Raw genomic sequence first — 24,036 nt, 5'->3', positions numbered from 1 at the left:
ATTCTGCCGTCACCATTGCAGGTAGTTTCTTCTTCTAGGTCGGGGACCCTCTGATTATAAACAAAAATCTATCACGTGTCTTCAGAGCTTATTCTGCTGGCCTCTGCCCACACGTGGCCTCTCCCGGAATCCTCCCTCTCCAGCTTCCGGGTTCCCGAGGAGCCTCATTTGCTGCTAGGCTTCCCGATGTCTCTGCCCAGTGCCTTAGGAAGAGGGTGAGGAGAGTTCCTAGATAAATTGAGAGGGCATGCTTTTCGCCCTCCATGGGTATAAAGACAGCGTGGAATGGAGGTGGTGTCTTCGGAAGCCAGGGACAGAAGAGTGGGACTGGCTTCAGGTTTGCACATGAATGGCAGGAAAAGCAGACAAAGGTGAGAGCTATGGAGGACTCAGAGAATGCCAGGCCTGAGCTGCACACATGCACATGTACACACACACACACACACACACACACACACACACATAGATACATGCACAGGCACACACATGCATACTCACACACTGTAGTGTGTACTCAAATATGGATGACAACCTTGTCTATAGTAAAACAGTTGCTTGCATAAAAATTCCCAATCATCCACCCATGCAATCGAGTTTGAGATGAAAATATCCCAACAGGATAAAATCTAATAGCACAACAACGAAAGTCTTGCTGTCTGGAGTCCGCAGGGATGTCTCACTTGTATCCCTCCAGCTACATTATAAACATGGCTCCGGTCGTCCCTGCTCCTCTGTTCTGACTTGCTTTTTATTTTTCAGCACGCCACTTGACCTCAGCCTTCTCATACCTGCGAAACAAATAACTATGTTCCCTTGGTTACTTTATAGAAAATATTCACAAAAAAGTGTATTTTGGGCTCTTCATCAATAAATGGGATAATGATCAGTCTTCATAGCATGAGTATAATACGGATGACCAACTTCATTTTAAAGAGAGCATAAAAACATGAAATCACTTTCTGGCTTGGATCCTGTCTTCGGACATTCAAGCCGTCAGACCGTTCATTTCCCCACAAGTTTTCTTTGACTGCTAAACCCTACAGCTTCCTCTGTGTTGGTGTTAGATAACACAGCCATACATACATGAAAGTCGATCACAGGTCCCATGAGCTCTCCATCCTTGCTTTGCGTTGATACAGGCGGTCCTGACCAACAAAGGCAGCATCGATGCCCTCTTCAATGTGATGCCTCCGACTTCAGTTCTGGGGACCTGCTTTGTTTTTTGTCCCAAAGAAGGTATCATTGAACCCAGAGGAGTCCAAGCTGTCCAGATCTCCTTCAGTTCTACCATCCTGGGGCACTTTGAAGAAGAGTTCCTGATCAACGTCAATGGGTCACCTGAGCCTGTGAAATTGACCATTAGGTAATATACATTTATTACTGATGTGGGAACTGACTAAAGTTTTTGCCTGTGGCTTAGCTGAACTTCAGAACTAGTTCACATCTTGTATGTCCATCGCTGTCTTTGTTGAGATGATGGGGAGTGTTCAGTTTTCACCATGATTTCCCTAAAGAAGTTATATAACTTATTATAATATGCATATAGATCCTATTTGGGGATCTAGCTTTTCTGTAGGTTTTTTGGGGGGGTGTTTTGTTTTGTTTGAAGTATTGGGAATTTTAAATCCAGAGGTATTCTACCTTCAACCTACACCCCCAGCCCTTTTTATTTTGTTTTTGAAACCGGGTTTCTCTAGGTTGCTGAGTCTTTCTGCGTTGCTGAGGCTGTCCTCATACCTGTGATCCTCCTGCCTCAGCCTTCCCAGTACTGGGATTGCAGGTGTGTGCCTGGCCTTCTGTAAGTTTTCATCCTTTAAAATAAGGATTTAAACACTTGTTTCTAGTTACCCTCTACATTTTAGGATGTTTAGAGGAAATAAATTCTTAAAATAACACATCATCATCATCATCATCATCATCATCATCATCATCATCATCTTGACTAAGCTTTGGATACTCATCAGTTTCTCTACATCTTTGTCTTTCACTTTTATAGGGGGAAAGACATCTTTAAGGAATCTTACCCATGATGCCTCTAAGCATTGTGAAAGAATCAACTTATAATGTCCATCAACCCAGGATAAACATCACAGCTTTTATGCCAGAAGTCTTTTGATGGCTTTTCCAGCTGCTTGTGATCATTGAAAGTCATTAATAGCAGAGTTTGTCCTCAGGTTTTGAAAAGAAGTCCTCTGTCACCAACCCATTGGGCAGATACACAAGTTTGATTCCTGGTGCTTAAAAAGACCTTATCTTCAACATAGAAAGATCATATCTTCAGAACACAGTACTGTCACTCAGTTTGAGTTTTCATAGCAACAGATTGTTAATTGCCATGGTAGTCTCTCTTATTATGGTTACTGCTGTCTGGGCCCTCCATTGTCTATGTGCTGAGGTTATTCCCTGGGGTCTGGGGTGATGTAGAAAAAAGACACATACAGCCTGAAATATCCTAGGAAAATTTATCGATCTCATGCTATCTACTGGAAATTACGAATTTGAAAATTAGTTCAAAGGTGATTATTCTTCATTCTCAAATATTACTTAAGGATTCCTGTTATGGCATGAATTGAATCCTCTCAAAATTTGAAGGTTGAAGTCCTAACACCTAGTACCTCAGAATGTAACTATCCTTGTAAATAGGACCTTTAAAAAGTGATTAAGTTCAAAAAGGTTATATGAGCGGGCTCTAGTCCATTGTAATTGATGTCCTAATTTTTAAGAAGAGGAGATTAGGACACAGACACACATGGAGAAAGACCAGGAGAAGACATCTGTGCACCAAGGAGAGAGGCTCTCAGAAGAAACAAACAAGCTTACTAGCACCCACCCTTCCAACAACAACAGAAACAAAGTTCTGTTGTTCGAGCTACCCATTCTACAGTATTTTGTTAAGGCAGCTCTGATAAATTCACACAACTCCTAAAAACTCAGAATAGTAGAATGGATATGCCTCAAGGGTTCTGTAACAGCCAAGGCAGCTCATCACTATCATAATCTATTTTTTTAAAGTCTCAAAGCTGATAAACATTCACAAGATATTCTCAAATATCTTACTTAAAATATCTGTGTTTGTTATAATATGAAAATTGAGGTTGTTTTAGTACTTTCTTGGCATGTGCAAGACCCTGGGTTCAATCCCTAGCACTAAAAAGAAATGAAAAGAAAAGAAAAGACATATATACAAAAAATATTTGAATCACATTGTCTCCTCAAGAATGTGTACCATATACTTATCCTAGTCCACGACTGACATCCTTCAGGCATGTGCACAATATAAGAAGGGTGAAAGTACACCTTCACATTACGTGAGCATCACCACGTCCTGCCTCCTCACCTCACGACAAGCTGTTCATCTTGCTTCTTGACAGCTTGCCATAAACTCCAAGCAGAGCAACTCTTAAAGCTTTTGAATCAGACTTTCTGAATTGCCATCAGAAAGTCTTGCTCAGAACCAGGACTACTCTCCATAATATCCAGCATATAAATAAGCCTCCCTACAAAAGTGTTAAAATAAAAGCTTAGCCAGGCATGGTGGCGCACGCTTGTAATCCCTGCGCTTGGGAGGCTGAGACAGGAGGATCGCACAGGTTTGAAGCCAGCCTCAGCTACTTAGTGAGGCTCTCAGCAACTTAGTGAGACCCTGTTTCCAAATAAAATATGAAATAGGTCTGGGAGTATAGCCCAGAGATAGAAAGCCTCTGGGTTACATCCGCAGCACCATAAAAAAATAATAAAATAAAAAATAAAAGCTTAAAGTTTTGCTTTTATTTATATTTAAGATCAATAACCAGTAACCTTCATGAATATAGACACAAAAAGCCTTGGAAAAATTCTAGTAAACCAAATCCAGTAACATATAAAAGGTATTATACCCCAGGACCAAGTGGGATTTATCTCAGGAATGCATGCTGGCTCAATGTATGAAAATTAATCATTATACTACAGTATTAATGTCATGTAATAATATTAGAATAAAAAATCCACATAATTATCTCAGTAGGCGCAATAAGCATTTGCCAAAATTCAACAACCTATTATGATTTAAAAAGAAAAAACTCAACAAATGTAAAATAGAAATGAATTTCCTTAGCATGAATCAATGAACTAAACGTTAAGAGCTAACGCTAAAAAACTGGTAGAAGAAAATATAGGCATAAAATACATCTGACTTTGAATTAGGCAATCGTTTCCCAGATATGATACCTAAGCACAAACAACCAAGGAAACGAAATAAATTACACTTCGCAAAAATGTATAAATATTCATACTTCAAAGGGCACCATCAAGGATGTAAAAAGACAAACGTTTTGCATTAAAAAAAGCATTTGTGACTCATGCATTTGATAAGGGACTAGTATTTAATATATATAAAGAACAGTTACAACTCAACAATAAAAGACAACCCAACTAAAAAATAGAGCTTTTAATCAGACATTTTTCCAAAAAAAAAAAAAAACCAAACAAAGGACTAATAACATGAAAACTCTCAACATCATTTGGCATCAAGGAGATGCAAATTAAAACCACTGTGAGATACCACTGCACACTCCCTTGGACTGCTAAAATAAAACAGAATGGAAAATAAGAGTTGGTGAAAACATGGAGAAATCAGAACACTCATACACTGATGATGGAAATTTAAGATATTTCAGCCATGTTTAGAAAACAGTCTGACAGTGTCATAAACAGGTAAACATTGAATTACCGTATGCCCAACAATCCCACTGCTAGATAGATACCTAAGAGAAATGAGAACATATGTTCACACAAAAACTTGGACATGAGTGTTTATAGCAGCATTATTCATAATAGCCAAAGATAAACAAAATGTGATATATCCATAGAATGGAATGTTATTTGTACATAAAAAGAAGTAAAAAATAAAAAATGAAGCAGATATATTTCAACATGACACAGTGGATGAAACTTAAAAACATCTTGATGAGTAAAAGAAGCCAGTCAGCAAAAAACACACATTAAATGATTCTATTTGCCGGGCGTGGTGGCACATGCTTGTAATCCCAGCATTCGGGAGGCTGAGACCTGGAGGATCGCGGTTCGCGGACAGCCTCAGCTACTCAGTGAGGCCCTCTGCAACTCAGTGAGACCCAGTTTCAAAATAAAGAATAAAAACTAGGGTAGGGGGTGTAGCTTGGAGGTCAAATGCCCCTGGGTTCCATCCCCAGACCCGCAAAAAAAAAAAAAAAAGATTCTATTTATATAAAATGTTCAGAATGTGTAAATATATGTAAATCAGTAAACTATTGGCTGCTTAGGGCTTGGGCTGAGGGACAGGGAGTGAGAGCTAAAGGGCCTAAGTTTCTTTTTGGGGTGATGAAAATATTCTAAAACTGTGATATTGGTTGCCAATGTCTGTGAGTATACAGAAACCATTGCTTTGTATACTTTAAATGAATGGATTTTATTGTATATAAATTATATCTCAATGAAACTGTTATTTAAAAAATTCCAGGCACCTATAATACTGAGTAGTAGTTCTGCCATTCCCTGGATGATGTTTACTTTTAATTTCTGATCTCTTCTCCTAAAGATCCCAAAGTAGCAGTACATGTAGCTTGGAATGTTTGAGCAGGTTAAGGTGTACTTAGGATTCCCACTGTGAATAGCAGTATTTAGCAAGCTCACAGGTTAAGTTGGACGAATTACTATCCAGTTGCTCTGTGGAGGTTAAGTCTCTTGTTCTCTCTTCTGTTCATTAACATTGCCCAAATTCGCGTGCCACTTTCTTTATCTATTTTCTTTTGAATGTTCATTTCTGCTTCCCTTCATTGGGCAGGGAAACCTGACCGAGGAAAGAATGCTTATGGGCTTTATCCCAAAACATCACCAATTTCTAAGAGAAACAGATTTACCTAAATTTTCTTCACCATTTCACTGTCTTTAGAACTTAGTATTTCATGTGTCTAAAATGTTCTTCCTCTGGAAACCATGAACATTAATTTTGAAAAGCTGATAAATACAGGGTGCCTCAGGTAAATGTGTAATTAATAAAGACTGAAAATACAAGCCTAACAAGCCTACAGGTTACATACTTGGTTTGGAAAAAAAGCTTCTAGAGTCCAAAGTAATAGATGACAACGTGTATGAAATGCACAAAAAGCTAAAGAAAGTAAGAAAGGAGCCCACGAAATTGCACGAAGCAGTAATTTAATCAGCACAGACGTTGGAAGAACCAGAGATAAGTCATATTTGCCTAGAGGCACTTCTAACTGAGGGAACTGTTGCTGAACAATGCTATCTGGACTTAGGTATAGTCCGTTCATTCAGTGACTCTAATTTCATCTGCTCCCTTGATCCCTTTTGCCCTGTAGCCTAGCATGGTCATTTGTTCTGGGGACTGGAGCATGGACATCTTTGGAAACCATTATTCTACTTACCACCAGGAGTAAGCTGGAAATTGAAAAATCTATTACTCATGTTACACTAGAACATCTCTCCAAGATCATAAGGGCTTGTGTGGAGGAAGAAATAGCTCAAAATTTGAGCAGAGTATCCTTCAAGGTCACCTGTACTTGCCCTCTATACTGGAGAAAGAGAAACCGGCTAACAGGGGCAAGGTGACTGAGCCAAATCACAGTGAGGTGGCAGCAGGAATGAATTAAAACAGCTTTATAAAAACACGGGACCGACGGGGATTAGTGATATCATGATGGTCTTTGATGTTTGTTATATGATTAGGTCTATATTTTTTTATTTTCTTTCTTTTTTATACTTTTATCGATGCATCATAACCAGACATCATAGGTTCAAAGTTCTAGCTAACTCCACTAAAATGGCAATTATCAAGAATACAAACAGTAATACAAAATATGCTCCAAATGCTGCATTTGCTAAGCTAGAAAAGTGGACAAAGACCATTTTAAAAACTAGTTAAGAATACAAACAGTAATTAATGCTGGTGAGGATATGGGGAAATAGAAACTCTTACACGCTTCTGGTGGAACTGCAAATTAGTACAGCCACCGTGGAGATCTGTACGGAGGTTCCTCAGAGGACTGCGAATAGAAGCATCATACAACCCAGTCACGCTCTGCCTTCCTCTCTGTCCAAAAGAAATAAAGCCAGAATACTATAGTAATGCATGCATATCTAAGTTGATAGCTACACAATTCCCAATAGACCTTTAATTTTTTATTTCTTGATGAGATACTTACTTTCCACGATATGTGTCTCATCTAAATTAACCATGTTCTTTGTTATTGGTTTGGTGACCTATGCCTCTGCTCCATTCTTTGAGGTTGTAGGTTATCCTATAACCATAGCATAATTTCCAAAACTCACGGTTTGAGTCTTGAAAAATAATTCTAAGGACCATCATGTCATAGTTTTCTAATGTGTTATTGACTTCATGCAAGTGGCGATGTTTATCACTTGCCCTCTCCCCCACTCCTAACCATTACCTTGAATTCACTGCCTTCTCTCCCTTCTCCCCATTTTGTTTCTCCGTTCAGAGGCTGTGTCATTGGACCCACCTTCCACTTTAATGTTCCTGCTCTGCACTTTGGTGATGTTTCCTATGGTGAGTAATTTTGCATTTTAAATTCAGAAATTAGAATCTCTTTTGTCTCCACATGAGAGGGGGAAGATTTACGGAGTACCTCCCTTGCCATTTTTTATAGGTAAGAGTCAGAAGGGTCTGGGATTGTTTCTGCCTTCCTCAGGGGCATTGGCATTTTGGTGCCATTTCCTAGTTTACATGTGAAAGTGGTAGCTGTGTCCTGGGCACTACGAGCCGTCAAGCCATGGCTGTCTCTCATTTCCCAGCAGTGAGACCACAGAGAGACGTATGCTTCCCTTCAATATTGGAACATTTTGTACTCTGCTAAATGCAGATGCTGTCTGGCTGCACAGCAACCTCTTCACAAAAATGCTCTCAAGTTTAAGATGAATGCAGTGTGGTTTGATGCCGTGGTCCTATCACTCCAAGTTGAAGCCTCTGCTATTTTTGTGTCTGTGTGTTATCTTCTCCCTCAGCTGCTTCCCTGAGCTGTTTCTTCCTGTCTAAGCTTCCCTACTAATAAAAAATAACAACAACAATAGCAGCAGCGGGAGCAGAAGTTCCACTTACTGGTTATTCCTTGTGTTTTAGATACTGCTAAGAGAATAACACGCAGTACTGCACTTAAACCTTTCTGTAATCCTGTGCCGAGGTATTACTTAATATCTCCAACTTAGAGGAGGAAGCACTGCACCTGGACACAGTTAAATAACTTGCTAAGGTCACACAGCGGGAGCAGAATTCATATCTCAGTTGAAATCTGTCTAAATATATGCACCATCAGAAAAGAGATGATGTTGCCCCAAAGGGGCAAAAATTGTTTTTAGGGTGCAAAAAATGCTTGACTATAACAGTGGTTTAAGGACTTCCACAGTTTAGTCCTACCCAACAGAAGCCTATTCTCTAGTGCTTAATTGCTCTTGTTAGGGGGAATTTAAGTCTAATTCAAGTTACTTGCTTTGATTTAAAATTAATTTACATATATGTAAATGTATGTTTACATACATATGTACATACTTTAATTAGTACCTTGTCATTTTACTCCATAATGAGGTTCAATTGATATGAACACGCATGCATACAGCACTTGTGTTAATTCCCTCTGGATCCCAACCCACTCCCCCGACCAGGAGAGCTTAGAATGATGTTTTCATGCCCTGAGGGGACATAACTTCGAACCAAGTTTACTATATTCAGCAAGGCTATCCTTCAAAATTGACAGAGAAGTAAAAATCTTCCAAGATAAGCAGAAACTAAAAAGCATTCATGACTACGAAGCCATCACTAGAGAAAACACTTAAAGAAATAAAACATAAACTCCAGAGCCAGAGAAGGGATGATCTCCATTAGATGAACTAATAGTATATCAAATAGAAAGTACAACTCAAAATGACAGGAAATAAAAATCACTTCTCTAGAAAAGCACTGAATGTAAATGGTCTCAATTCCCCAATTAAAAGACATAGACTGGCAAAGTGGATTGAGAATCAAAACCCAACAGTATGCTTGCAAGAAACTAACCTTATAGGTAAAGACATTCACAGAATTTACCTTTCTCTTTAGGATGTGATCATTTTTAAAAGATTGATAAGTGCTAGTTTAAATTTATATTTTATAATCCTTTTTGCTTTCCTGCCTCCTATCTTGTCTTGCTTTTTTGAGCAGATCCATCACCTTTGGGAAAAAATAATTCTTTAAAAAAAAGCTTATAATGTCTTTATTAAGTTGCTTTAACATTTGGGAATGATTACAGTTTCATTTATTCAGAACACATTTATTTATACAATGTCTCCATGAACATTATATTGCCTAAGGTATATACTGGAGGAAATTTGATATAAATGAAATAGTATGTCTGTTACTATAGCACAATGAAATGTCTAGAGAGATTTTTATGGTATATTTGAGTGCTAGACTCTTCTGAAGGAAAATAAATGTAATGTTCAACTTGAAAAATCACCTAGTGGCCAATTAAGAGAGGCACAGTCCCTCCTGGGTGACCGTGACTGTTGCACAACGGCCAGTGTGTTATTATATCCAAAGATCTATGCAGTCATCCCTCATCAGTTCACACCAAGTCCAAGGAGAGCCCTGGGTAACCGATGGCTGGCAGCAGCGTACCCTTCCATAGCACTGCGAATCCAACATCCAGCACCAGAGCTTTCAGGCCATCTACCCTAGATCATGCTGCCCAAGATGGAGAAAATGTAACCCACATAAGCATTGCAAGTCAGTTACTCTAGGAAATTTCGCATCGACTGTCTGTAATCTAGTGTATCGTCCGGCTCTGAAATGTTAATACAAATGCCATATACCAATGTAAGCCAATGACTGAAACAAAGGACTGTCTGAAACTCTTTTATCCAGAATTTAGATACTTAAAACCATCAAGGTCACTAATATAGTGTATTACAGTGGAACATAGCCAATGAGATGCCGAGATCGGTAGGTAGGTTGGTAGATAGGTAGGTAGGTAGATATAGATAGATAGATAGATAGTTAGATAGATAGATAGATAGATAGATAGATAGATAGATAGATAGATAGATATGCTCCCAGCACCACCAACAGAATTTCATGGTTAAGAAAGTTTAGCTGTCTTTCCTCAATTTTGCTTTTCTGGTGAGGTCTAACGATATTGAAAACACACACGCGCGCGCACACACACACACACACACACACACACACCTCTCAAAATGCTGCATTTGCTTTCAGGTATTTATAGTTTCCAGTGACTATCCAAGACCACTGAAATACATCACAAAAATAGGCCTTCTAAGCACGGAGTTATTTCTAACATGAATAGTTAGGATTCATGTTAATGTGATCCAAGCTGAGTGGAGGTCACCAGTGATTCCCAGATATACTTTTTAACTGTGGTGGGAGCAGAAGCTAGACTACCATGGGCTAGAGAATAATAAAGACACTTGAAGCAATATGTATGTATTCAGCAGAGTACAGGCATTCTCTTAAATACACCTCCGAGACATTTTATTTACAAGAAATTATCACCATTGATCAAATCATCTTTATGGTAGCTTTTAAATTTAAAAATAAACACGTTTGCCAGGCGTGGTGGCGCCTGCTGGTAATCCCCGCGCTTGGGAGATAGAGACAGGAGGATCGCGCAGGTTCGAAGCCAGCTGTGCTGTCTTAAGAGACCCTGTTTCCAAATTTTTTTATTAAAAAGCATAAAAATAGGTCTGGGAGTGTAGCCTGGAGGTAGAAGGCTTTCCAGGAACCCCAGTACCACCAAAATTAATTAATTAATTAATTAATTAAAACACATTTAAGACAAGCCTGGTCATGCATACCTGTAATCTCAGGTACTTAGGATGCTGAGGCAGGAGGATCTCAAGTTTGAGGCCAGCTTGAGCAATTTAGTAATACCTTGTCTCCAAAAAGGGTGGCTGGGAATGCATCTCAGTCGTAGAGCTAACATGCAGGAGGCCCTGGGTTCAGGCTTCTGTACCACAAAGTTAATTAATTAATGCACATCTTCAGTCAAAACATTTAATATATTTGTTTTGTTTGAATCCTAGATACAATATGAGTCATATAATCTAGATACACAAATAAACCCCTATCCATCACCTAATTTCATCCCATACGGCTTGATAACTGGCATAAGATGAGAGATTTACTTATGAAGCAGACGGACCATGGATTGGTGGACATCAGGTATAGCTGAGAATAGGAGTACTGCATAGGTATCAAGGAATTAAGCACAACTCAACACCCTGAATCGTGAGACTCCTTCACTCTCTGTATTTTCTTTCCACTTGAACTCCCCAAACTGCAGTAGTCAGGCACAAAACCTGTCTATTAACAGCTCACGAGTGCTGACATATTCACGCAGAACTGGCACTTAAAGCAAAAGAGTTAAAATATGTGAAAGGGAAATAAGGAGACGTGAAAAATAGATGGATTCAAAGACTTCAACTTGTATCTAATAGGAGTTTTAGGAGCAGAAGGAGTGAAAATAGCCAAAAAGCAATATTTGGAGAGATGGTAGCTGATTTTTTTTTTTTTTAGCTAAAGAAAAAGATCTATACTTATAGTAGGCAGCCAAATAAAGCAAATCCCAACATAGAAGTATCATGGTGAAACTAAGAACATTAAAAACAAAGAGAAGTCTTAAAAGCTGCTGGAGTGAAGAATTACATGTAAGAGAATCATTAAACTAGCAGCAGCTATCTTATCGTCAGCAGCAGTGGTACCAGAAGACAGTGCAGTAAAGTTTTCAAATTATTGAGAGAAAATAATTGCGGCCCTAACATTCTTTGGCAATAAATGAGCTTCTCTGGGCGTCTTTTACTCAGAGGTCCACCTCAATTTAACTGCAGTGTCAAATCTAAAGACTTTTTTTTTTTTGTGGTGGTGGTGGTACTGGGGTTCCTGGAAGCCCTTCCACCTCCGGGCTACACTCCCAGACCTATTTTTACATTTTTATTTGGAAACAGGGTCTCTTAAGCCAGCACGGCTGGCTTCGAACCTGCGCGATCCTCCTGTCTCCGCCTCCCAAGCGCGGGGATTACAAGTGTGCGCCACCACGCCCGGCCTCAAATCTAAAGACTTTAATCAGTGTGTTTATCAGAATAGGGAGGAGACATTGTTGGTGTGGGCTTTTCGAGAAAGTCTTTTTGAACCTCAGTAGGTTTTGACAATATTTAGTTACGTCTGCATGAAACAAGTTTAAACCAGACTGATGAAAAGCTTGCATGCACACAGATCTTCTGATTATTTTGTAAAGTGAATAATCTGTGATTTCCAGAGGGAGCTAACCTGATCTGATGACCTTCAGAGCTAAGGGCAAAGCTCTTCACCAGGGAATTCCAAGAGCCTTGGTGCTCTTGGCCAAGCTAAGAGCCATAGGACCATTTTTGTGTTCAACGTCTCCCAAAGATTGTTTAATGTGAAATATTTGATCAAAGGCTTAGCACACTGTAAGATTCTTTATAACTCTGCTGGTCTAAAGTGATAGCCCAGGCAAGAAAATTATAGTCTAATTTCTTAGTCACAGTTGATTCTGGGATCTTTCTGTATTTGAAGGTTGAAACTCATCTAGAGAATTGACAGACAATTGCAAGCATGTATTCTGAACTTTATGACTTGGGCACGGTCCATCTGAAGTCTAGAAACGTCCCACTTGTGTAGTTTTTCCTGGACTATGACAGAAGGATGCAGAGCAGGAGCCAGCCATTGCCTGGCTTTGTCCCCAGCTACAAAGGAGAAAGTTTCTCATCAATTCCAATTCAGAAGTGATCTTATCTCTTTTATGCTGGGACCTGTGGGATATAGCATTTGGACCAAAAACCATCTCAGATTTGGGGACGTGGTTGGTGTTCTAGAGACCATGAAGTGGACAGAGGATCTATTTTAAATGTTTGTTTTCTAACTCTGAATGTGAATTGTATATGCTAACATGGATTGTGCATATGTGTTTATTGATTTCTCATATTTTGGGTTGTTTCTACGAACAACTATAAAAGTACCACCTGATTTGCATAATGATCTGCCAACACATTTCCCTTTGCTTTGTGGAGATTTTCATTTCACTGTAAAAGTTAGAAATCCATCGTCTAAAATATCCCTTAGATCCCTCAAAGTCTCTCCATTATAATTTAATTTTTGGTCTTGTATGTTGCTGAATCAACTTCACATTCTTTCGTTAAGAGTTCATTCTTTAATAGAAAAGTAATAATGTTCTAAATGATGTACCATTTTTTCAAAGTGTGTGTGTGTGTGTGTGTGTTTAGGGATTAAACCCAGGACCATTCTACCTTCAAGCTATACCTCCAGCCCTTTTGTATTTTTTATTTAGAGACAGGGTTTCACTTAGTTGCTGACAACCTTACTAAGTTGCTGAGGTTTGCTTTGAACCTGTGATCCTCCTGTCTCAGGCTCCCAAATACTGAAATGATAAGTGTGTGCCCACCTCTCCCAGCTAATAATTTTTTTTTTTTTTTGTGGGTCTAGAGATGGGACCCAGGGGCATTCGACCTCTGAGCTATACACCCTGCCCTATTTTTCATTCTTTATTTTGAAACAGGGTCTCACTGAGTTGGCGGAGGGCCTCACTAAGTAGCTGAGGCTGTCCGCAAACTGCCATCCTCTGGTCTCAGCCTCCCGAATGCTGGGATTACAAGCGTGCGCCACCACGCCCGGCTTATTTTGTTTTTGCTTGCTGTTGTTGTTTGGTGTGTTTGTTTGTTTTAATTTTTTGCCTTTTATGTGCAGCATTATGGTCTTTAGCTTGCTAGTTTCTTCAAGAAGTCTTCCTAGGGGCTTTGTAGGTTAGACAAAAATATGCATATCAAAGGGTAATAACTTCTTGAGAATGTGGTCTTTCAAATCATTAAGTATTGGGAGAAGTATGCGTTCCTTCTGTGACTCCTTAAGGATTCTGTCCAATCATGTTGTTAATCCTTTCAAGAAAAAGAAAATAAATATTGACTCCTTACTGGATACTGACAGGAGCTGCATTTTACATCTTTCAGACACCTGCACTGAGGTGGAAACACAGATGGACTAAGATTAGGCCTGGGTACCACCAGTACCTAGGAATAGCATTCTTACTAATAACCATCCAGCCTTTCACAAACCAAATCCCCTTCACTTTGCCTCTTGGCAAGCAGCGTGTGGTCTTACAGTTACAGGGAATTATCCTAACTAGGAGATTATCGTTGGCTTTCTTTTGTGAAAACCTGTCCTCAGGAAAGTGGTCTGGGCAATGGTTTGGAAGACCCACTGAACTCTGTAGGAACCACTTTTTATAATCCACCCTATATTAGTTGAACATTTATCCCATAACTGATTGGGTCAAATAGGGTAAGGCATCCAAAGTTTCAAAAGTCATTTTGTTGGGCAAGTTAAAAAAAAGTCAGATGTAACCATTACATGATTGTGCAGCTGACTTCCTAGCAGTTCATCTGGAATGCCCAAGAATGCCCTTCAAGAGATCACTGTATTTTATTACAGCAGGGTTCAAGGTGGGAGAGTTTCCTCCAGTAGAAATAAGCCCCGTGTTCTTCTGTGGTTATAGATAATTCTCCTTGTTCTGAAAGTGGTCGCAGATGCAATGGCCGCCTAGGGAGTCCAGAGTTAGAGTTCAGTTTATTGCTTGTCTGCCAAGGAAGATCCAAATGTTCTTAGTCCTACCAGACAGAAGTTGGGAGGCCTGGGCAAGACATGATAAAGCAACTTTGAGTGAGGTGGAAGTCAGGTGTTAGTCTCCAAAGCAGGTCCTTGAGTGTCTTTTGAGAGGGGCTATTATTTGATATTGAGTCATTAGCCCCGAGTGCATGATCCTCAGACAGGTCCACAGTGGATTGTGTCATTTCTTGGCAGGCTGTGGGTCACACAGCGGGCAAAACCACACAGCCTCTCCTTTCACATATTAGCAAACAAAACAGTTAGCCTGGTTCGGTATTTTCAAAATGTTTATCTTATGCAAGCAATAAATGCAAAATGTACTTGACAAGAGAACTCCATGAACTGATAATAGAGGCTCCTGTTTGGAAGGGCCCTGGTGATAATCAGGTTTGCTTTCTCTCTACTTTTTAACCTGCTGCATAGTGAATGAGTAGACGGTATTTAATGATCGAATGAATGAAATGTATGGATTGTGTGATTGAAAACTATTTAGGGCCGGGTGTGGTGGCGCACGCTTGTGATCCCCGCGCTCGGGAGGCTGAGACGGGAGCATCGCACAGGTTCGAAGCCAGCCTCAGCTACTTAGTGAGGCTCTCGGCAACTTAGTGAGACCCTGTTTCCAAATAAAAATATAAAATAGGTCTGGGAGTATAGCCCGGAGGTAGAAAGCCTCTGGGTTCTACCTCCAGTACCACCAAAAAAAAAAAAAAAAAAAAAAGAAAGAAAACTATTTAGGAAAAGTTGGAGTTGAGTATTGATGAACTGCATAGACAGTTCATTGAAGAGGTTGGGCTGCAGCAAGGGGGGGGTTGAGGGCTAAGAGACACTATTGGGGGTTTTTAATTGTCTCTTCAAATTTTGTTTTCCAGGATTTCCTCATGCTTTGATGTGTTCCCTTAATAATACGTCCTTGGTCCCCATGACCTTCAAACTGCGTGTCCCTGGGGATGGCCTGGGTCCCAGAAGCATTTCAAGTTATGAGCAGAATTCAGAGCACAAAAGGCCATCTCAGATCAATGAAGATATGCTCGCAATGAAGCCCAAAGAATTCACCATTACACCCAGCTCTGGCACCATCCGCTCCCAGGGATTCGCGGCCATCAAGGTAAAGTGCAGACCTTCCAGCACACACGGCCACAGAGCCACTTTGAACAGCCACCAAGACCTCACCTAGAGTCCTCTCTGTGGTATCCAGTGGCACTGGGAGGGTGTGCCGATCAAACCGTGTAGGCAAGTGGGCTGACAGGAAATCAAGCATCACAGCAAAAGAAACTACACACAAACAAACTGACAGGGATCCGGGGGTTGGCCTTGGTCTGGATGGAGGGCCTTCCTGAACAGTGGCTTCTAGGTGTTCCTGGTGAAACTACTACTCTCTACGGCTAGTGCACTAAGAAGAAACCATTGGAGAACTCATTGATACTAGGGTCTCCTTCCTTTCCTGCAGACTCGGAACCCCTCTACCAGTGAGTAGCCGGTGGCCGGCTTAGTCAGACTTGCAGTGTGAATCGAGCTTCCTGGTGCGTGTGGTCTGATGTCGCCACCAGTGCCCCTCCTCCTGCTCGGTCTGAAATCAGGACCACGCGCTGCCTTGGTGATGGCCGCCCAGGTCCCCCAGCAGGGCAGTGTCACGGTGCGCTGAGAACAGTGTTGGGTGTTGGCTGTCTTCCCTCACTTTTGCATGTCCAGGGTGTTCTAGAAATATTGAAGACAACTAAATTCAAATGATTTTATGCTTTCTGGGAAAGAGAAAAAAAAAGATAAGCCTTCACAGCCAACACCGGTACTTTTCTCTTCGGCCACTACCATTGAATATTTAATCTACCTATCATTCTATCTGCCAGATTTCCTTGATATGCTTCTTAATATCTCACCTCGAATCTACTCAGCCTAAATCTGCTTCTTCACGGGTCCAGTGTAGTTTGATGATATCATATGTCATTAGTACCTCTTAGGATTTCTAACTATGACTTCTCTGGTTAAAAAAAAATATATAGCTACAATGGGTCGACTTATTTATTTAGTTGGTTTACTTCATCATGCTAAGCCTACGTATCACCTGTTTTTCCTCTTGCCTCCCCCAGCTAGCTCAGGAAGAGCTTTAAAGATGGAGTATGTCTCTAGTAGTAGCCTTTGGCCAGGCCCTCTATTTCTCCTTCCTTCCGTCCCCAGCCCAGACACGCAGACAAGGGATTGCCATCACCAGGATGGACTGTTGCGCTCCCAACCCAACAAGCTTTCTTTCAGATCCATGACTTCATCTTCAATTTATTTTTCCTTTATATTTGGAAAAGCTTTCTCCAAGCTTCGTTTCTCCCTCCTGATCTGCACTTTAGCCAGGTCTATGTAGACTCACATTTGCATCCAGCGGTTCCCTCTGCAACCAAAAAAAATTTTTAATTAGTACCTGATACATAATTTATAGATAGAAAAGCCTTAACCCATGCCGGAAGCTCTTTCCTAGACTTACAAGTATCTCTTCCAGTACAGATCACTTTAAAGCAATTAAAAGTTGTAACAGGGCTTTCCAAAGCCTAAACATAAAGTTTCACAGCAGCAAATAAAAAACATAGAGTAAAACGGTCCTGGTCACATAGACCAGCTATCCTTACATGGACTTTTTATTAGAGCTTCCTAATGTCTGCTCTAATAATGAATGTAGAGGGGTAAGACGTTGGTAAGAAAAACTGATTTCTTATTCTAATTTCTGGAACCATATGATTCTTTCACTTGTTTTGATGTAAGAGAAATTCCATTATAGCCTTTTATCGGTGCAGTGGATTTTCATGATCCACATGGCCCAGAGGCGTAAGGAACAAGTTACGTGCAGTAGCCAAAGCTCATTTGGCATCGCTCAGGCCTCATGATTGTTCCTCCCTGTGGGGATATATAGCTTCTTTGATATAGCTACCTCCAAAATAAGCAAACCTATTGTCCTAAAAGTCATTTGGTTTCTAAGCAGGCCTTTGAAAATACTCAGCATGCCCTGACCCTGCAAGGTGACAGCGTGTTCACCTCAAAATGTAAAAGCACTTAGGGCCCTTAGGGGTGCACACAGTCCTCCTGGCTCCTCGTCCTGCTGTGCAGAGAGCCGGCTGCGGGCCTTTTAAAAGAGCAGCTTTAACCTTTCTCTTCTCAGGTGACCTTATGCTCCAACACGGTGCAGAAATACGAGCTGGCACTGGTGGTGGACGTCGAGGGCATTGGAGAAGAAGTGCTGGCACTCCTAATCACAGCCAGGTATCACTTACCTGCTCCCTCTCTTCCAGACCCCAAAGCCCAGTATCAGGCTGCAACAGAAGGCAGTTTGCCTGCCTACCAGTGGACACTGGACTTGCCCTGCCCTCCTGGGAAGGGAAACTGGATCTGACAGCCAAATCACAAAACTTTAGAGCAGCAAATATTTCCGAAGCACCTCTGGTGGCGATAGGAAGGGCTGTTTTGCACTGCCAAAAAAAAAAAAAAGTGCTCTCTGATGGATCTAACTTTCAAAGTATGTGAGCAAAAAGGTTTTATTTTTATTGGTGCATTATAATTGTACAGCAGAAAGGTTTTAGCAAGAGCAGCAGGAGTTGCTGGGGTTTATTCCCATCTTTCAATGTACTGCTCCAGTAATTGAGGAGAGTGATGAGGAGAATAGTGGAAGGGGATGAGGGACGGGGTGGGAGAGAAGAAGGGAAGAAGAACTGATGAAGGAAACCAGTTCAAATGATGCTGTGCCCAAGCACAAAGGTATCGCTGCCAATCTCATTATTATGCGTGGGGAGGGGTTGGTGGTACGTGGAACCCTGGAACCCGAAGGGAAAAACACCAAGACCTGTGTACTTGTTTGTGTGACTTTGAACCTCACTCTGATATATAATTATAGCATACCAATAAAAATATATGTCTATACTTGGAGTAATATATATATGTATATATAATGTGATTTATATATTACTCTAGAGTCATGCAGCAAGAAGAAACTGCTCTCCATCCCCACAACACAAGATCCGTTTAACCGACATGTCCCCACTCCAGGACACTGGAGTCACTGTGACTTGAGTTGCAGGCTGTGAATGGGTCCCCTAAATAAGGCCCACCTCTTACCGTACCTACTCTTCAGAAATATTCTCTCCCTTTTTAGGGGTTCTGAAGTTAAAGTCCTGGCTCTATCATTTGTCGATTATGTCTTCCTAGCCCAGTTACAGTCTTTCTGATGGTGGCGGTGAGGGAGGAGGTGTCACCTACTTACGGTGACACTTTTCTAAATAAAATCATGGGGCCACACTCTTTCCAAAGCAAAAGTATCTAAATCAGGGACTTCAGTGTTTGTGGCTGAAAATGCTATGTATCCAGGAAGAGAGAAAGTGACTTAGTAAGCCTGATGATGTAAATCTAACAATCTCTAGAATTAGGTCTCTCATAAATCTTAAAGAAGATCAGATGGGCAGATATACCTTAAAGAAGGTCAAAAGCCAGACATGGTGGCACACACCTGTAATCCTATAATCTCAGCACTTAAGAGGCTGAGACAGGAGGATTGCAGGTTGGAGGACAGCTTCAGCAAGTAGTGAGACTCATCAACCTATTTCAAAATAAAAATAATAATAGAGGGCTGGAGGTATAGCTCAGAGGTAGAATGGCCCTGGATTCCATACCCAGTACCACGCACATATACAAAAACATAAGGTCAAATGTGTTGGTCAATGCGGGGGTGGGGGATAACTCCTGGCACCATTTCATGTGTCTTGGACTTAGTTGAAAACAAATCTCTACCCTAAAACACCTTGAGTTAGGGTTCCCATTGTATTGCCTGGATCTACTTAGTATTCCTTCGCAACCAAAATTATTTTTGTTTGCTTAACTAAAAAACAAAACTTATTTGCTATGGTTCTTTCTCTAGCCAGATTTGCCTTTTAGTCTCATCTTGCATTTCTTTCCTATATAGGTTTATTCTGAGGTTTTCCAGTCCCTTTTTCCTGCAGCTATCAATAGGAAAACTGCAATCTTCTCCTTTTTTAAGTGTAAAGAGACTATGAGTTTCCTACTAACAGACACTCTGTGACCCAGGTGAAATATCATAAACCATCTCAGTCACGGTATTTCAGGCAGTAAAGCATTAGCTTTAAGAAAGTCATTGGGTCAACTGACAACTTCCATTCTAGCTAAAAATGAACACTCATTTCGTGCTAAATCACAGGCTTCGGGGTTAAGAAAGGCACTTTGATGTCGTTACTTTTGGTGTAATCTATAGGCACTGCCCGCAGACTCTCAACAGAAGAGTTGCTTTGAGAACTTTTACCCCTAGTGACTCTGAGAGAGCCAGCTGTGCGGCACCTCGCCCCCACCCCGGGCTCCCCTCTGCCCGCAGAGCACTTGCATGGCACTGGCCTGAGCCCTCCATTCACACTTTCTCCTGGGTTCCCCGCCACGCCCCAAGAAGTGTGAACATTGTCGATGCCAATGTCAATGCCTAGAACGACCTTCATTTTGGGACTCAGAGACCAACTGTCCCAAAGTAACACACGTTGTACCCAGGTCAGTATGCTGACTCTGTCTCATTGAAAAACCAGGGCTCTTCACCATTGCTCTGTGTGCTGTGACGATGACAGAAGGCCGCTCAGACTCTCAGAGATACAGGCACAAAATAATACCCGAGCCACCTAGTGACAGGCCAATCGCAAACACCAGGGCTTCAACACCTCTCTTTGCTATACAAAACTCCCCCGCCTCCTCCTCCCCCAACCCACGCCCCTCCATATCACAACCACCATCACAGTGCCAGTTCTGGGCCGAGCAGCTGCCCGGGCCTACTCATCCAAGACAGCTGTTCTGCATAGGAATTAGAATTATTACCATTATTTAGATGATGTGAGTTGTTGGTAGCCCTTGGGGGCCTTTCTGACTGGTCCAGAGTGTCACAGCTAGTTAGGACCCCATGCTGGTGGCAGTGGCCCTGTTTGACAGGGGGGCATACCCACCACCCTAAGGAGCCTGCACCACGGGGCCCTTGCCAAAGGAAGGCCAAGATGAAATACAATGGAAATGTTAGTCATTGCTCACCAGAGACAGCTGCTGAAGGCGTGTTCCTTTTTTGATTAAAACATGGTAACTGGAGCTGGGCATGGGGTTCATGCCTGTCACCCCAGGACTTGGGAGGCTGAAACGGGAGGATCACAGGTTCACCACCAGCCTCACTAATTTAGCAAGGCTCTCTGCAACTTAGGGAGACCCCTGTTGCAAAATTTAAAAATAGGGCTGGAGGTGTAGCTCAAAGGAAGAATACCCTGAATTATTCAATCCCCAGTAACACACGGTAACAGGGAAAGTATATATTTTTTAAGAAGGTGACTGGGGGCCCAAGAGAGAGATGACAGCAGAGAAGATTTGAAAATGATTCATGTAGTTATTAAGGAAAACGGCATGTGATAGTGACATGTATTCCGCAGAGGAGTCTGAATTTCTCTGCATCTAAACAAGTTTCTGTTTTGAATTGTTGAATGGCCTCCTTCGAGCAGGTGTATTGTACCTACCCTCCAATTGGTTAATACAGAGGTGGATTTTGGGCGCTGCTTCCTGAAGTATCCCTACCAGAAAACGGTCCAGCTTGTCAACCATGATGACCTCCCAGGATGCTACACAGTCCTGCCTCAGGTGAGCTATTTCATTCTTCTTAGGCATTGATTTCTTGGCCATTGGACTCCCTCGCTGAGAAGGAGACCTTCTAAAGAGCCATGCTCCTGAACACGTGACCTTACGTAATTGAGATTTTTAACCCCTGGATAAGCCGGGGTGGGGTTACAAAGCCACAGCTGGATCGCCAGCTGCATGCGTGAGCAGCTGCAGGTGTAAACAGTTGTTAATTTCCCAGGGAAATTGCCCTTGATCAAGAAGGGAAAGTGTCAATTAAGCCAACACGCAGAACTGCACCTGCAAATAATTGCCTGTGAATTAACCAAGCATGGGAAATGAGCTAGGAGTTTTCATTTATGCCCGTGGCTATGGTTTGAACAGCAGTGCCAAGATAGAGTAATGCAGAATTTATAAATGGGCTTGTTGGACCAAACGGCTAGAGGTAATACAGGAAGAAAAGGAGAGATTGGCACATAATGTCTTATGAAACGTGTCTGTCCGCATGACACTGCACCTGGCCAGGCAGGAGGCTAAACAGTTCATATACAGATAATAGATCTGTATAGACAAGCGTAATGGAAAGCTACTAGTGACATAAGTTTGCCAAGAATGCATTTGGTTTTAAAACTCAGTAGTGCAAGGACAGTGCTCTAATATAAATTCACACACACACACACACACACACACACACACACACACAAATCAATCAAATGGAGGCCAGGCATGGTGGTGCATGCATGTAATTCCAGTACTTGGGAGGTTGGGATAGGAGGTTTGTGTTAGTGACAGCGTCAGCAGCCTAGCAAGACCCTGTTTCAAAATAAAAAATAAAATAGGGCTGAGGGTGTAGCTCGGAGGTACAATACCCCTGAATTCAACCCCTAGTACCAAAAACAAACAAACAAAAAAATCAAATGGGATTAATAGCTATATGTTCAATACAAGTTAAAAGAGCAGCAGGGGATCAGGAATCAACGAGGCTGCGTCCAATACACAGAGCTCAAGGAAGATGGTAGGCACTGGTCACAATCTAGCCAGAATTTGGTCTGCAGATCTTGTCATTGTATTTTTATTTTATTTTATTTATTTATTTATTTATTTATTTATTTATTTATTTTGGTGGTACTAGGGTTCCTGGAAGCCCTTCTACCTCCAGCTACACTCCCATGGGCTATACTCCCAGACCTATTTTTTATACTTTTTTTTTTTTTTTTGGTGGTACTGGGGTTCCTGGAAGCCCTTCTACCTCTGGGCTACACTCCCAGACCTAATTTTACATTTTTTTAAATTTGGAAACAGGGTCTCCTAAGCCAGCACGTGCGGCTGGCTGCGAACCTGCGCGATCCTCCTGTCTCTGCCTCCCAAGCGCGGGGATTACAAGCGTGCACCACCACGCCTGGTGTCATTGTATTTTTAATACTTTTATTGATGTGTTGTAATTATACATTATAGTGAGGTTTAATGTGTCCCTGTATTTTTAATAGGAACTTGAAAAAATACATCATATTTGAAGTAATCAAAATGTGACCTGTGTCATCTCTAAATTTAATCATCAGAGGGGCCAACTCAAGGGATTTAATCTTATCCAGGAGGAAAGAGCCACCTTTCACTAGTCAATGGGCTGTCAGAGTAAAGAGGAAATTATACTGTGTCTATGTGTGTTTCTATCACTCTGAACCTAGTTAATGATGCATAATTACAAGGTACCAACAAAAGTTTTGAGGGTTTTGTTTTGGTTTTTTTTTTTTTTTTTTTGCAGTACTGGAGATTAAATCCAGGGGCATTCTACCTCCGACCTACACCCCCAGCCCTATTTTTTTTTTTATTCTTTATTTTGAGACAGGATCTCACTAAGTTGCAGAGGTCCTCACTTAGTAGCAGAGGCTGACGGTGAACCTGAGATCCTCCTGTCTCAGCCTCCCAAGCACTGGGATTACAAGCGTGCACCACCACACCCAAGTTAAAAGCACATTTTTTAAAAAGAGAGAATTAGTACTATTATATGGACTTCTCTAAGGCACACATGAAGCCAAGCATTGGATTATAGGACACATCAAACATTCAGATGTTTAACAGTAAAGCAGGTCAGTCCTGCTTGGGATCTAGTGATCTCAAGAACTCAGAGCAGAGCCTGCATCTGGGGTCAGGGGAGGCAAGTTCTGTACATCAGGGCTGGGAATATGCTTGGACACTTGCTTTGGGCACAAAACTTAAGGGGAGCCCAGCAGTCATCAAAATAGGTAATATCTCTGTGTCACAGTCTCAGACATTTAAGTGAATATTAAAAGCACATAAGCCAGCAAAATACCAGCACTTGGGTAAAGATGGGTTCGGTATTGCTGATCTACCTTTGGCCTGGTCAGGCTCCGGGCGGGGTGGGGTGGGGGGCTCGCAGAGCGTGCGACATGGGAGGTAGAGTGTGTTTAGTCCATGCTAGGCCAGACCAGAGGCAGAAAGGTCATGGGAGGCTGCAGAAGAACGAAAGCTGCCTGTTTGCCCTTTCCCAAGGAGCCTGGGCCCTCGGAATTATTTCTCAGGATTACTGAAACTTACTTGGCCATGGGGTTTTTGAAAACTTTGCGGACATTGCTAATAACGTGCTAAAAGCTAATAATATGTCACAGAACATGATTGTGAGGAACACATACACAGGAAGATATTTATTCATCCTCCTTTAAAAAACACACTGTGTATATACCTTGGGCCGGAAAGTGGGCACGCAGAGAGAGGCCTGGGCTGGGCCC

General features: G+C 41.5%; 1 protein-coding gene across 1 annotated transcript in view; it reads left to right on the top strand.

The window, feature by feature from the left end:
- HYDIN (HYDIN axonemal central pair apparatus protein) overlaps positions 1 to 24,036 on the top strand; it is a gene marked incomplete at both ends in the record, with an annotated part of 366,181 nt that overhangs the window by 116,252 nt on the left and 225,893 nt on the right. Inside the window, 5 exons of the mRNA XM_080704134.1 lie at positions 1,140 to 1,363; positions 7,476 to 7,543; positions 15,547 to 15,782; positions 17,817 to 17,917; positions 21,178 to 21,313. Of these exons, the coding sequence (XP_080560260.1) occupies positions 1,140 to 1,363; positions 7,476 to 7,543; positions 15,547 to 15,782; positions 17,817 to 17,917; positions 21,178 to 21,313 (765 nt within the window). The remainder of the gene's footprint in view (positions 1 to 1,139; positions 1,364 to 7,475; positions 7,544 to 15,546; positions 15,783 to 17,816; positions 17,918 to 21,177; positions 21,314 to 24,036) is intronic.

Source organism: Muscardinus avellanarius, assembly GCF_963383645.1.
Source record: "Muscardinus avellanarius genome assembly, chromosome: 10".
Taxonomy (NCBI): Eukaryota; Metazoa; Chordata; class Mammalia; order Rodentia; family Gliridae; genus Muscardinus; species Muscardinus avellanarius.
Note: the sequence above shows the minus strand (reverse complement) of the source record. Positions and strands in the feature narration are given on the sequence as shown.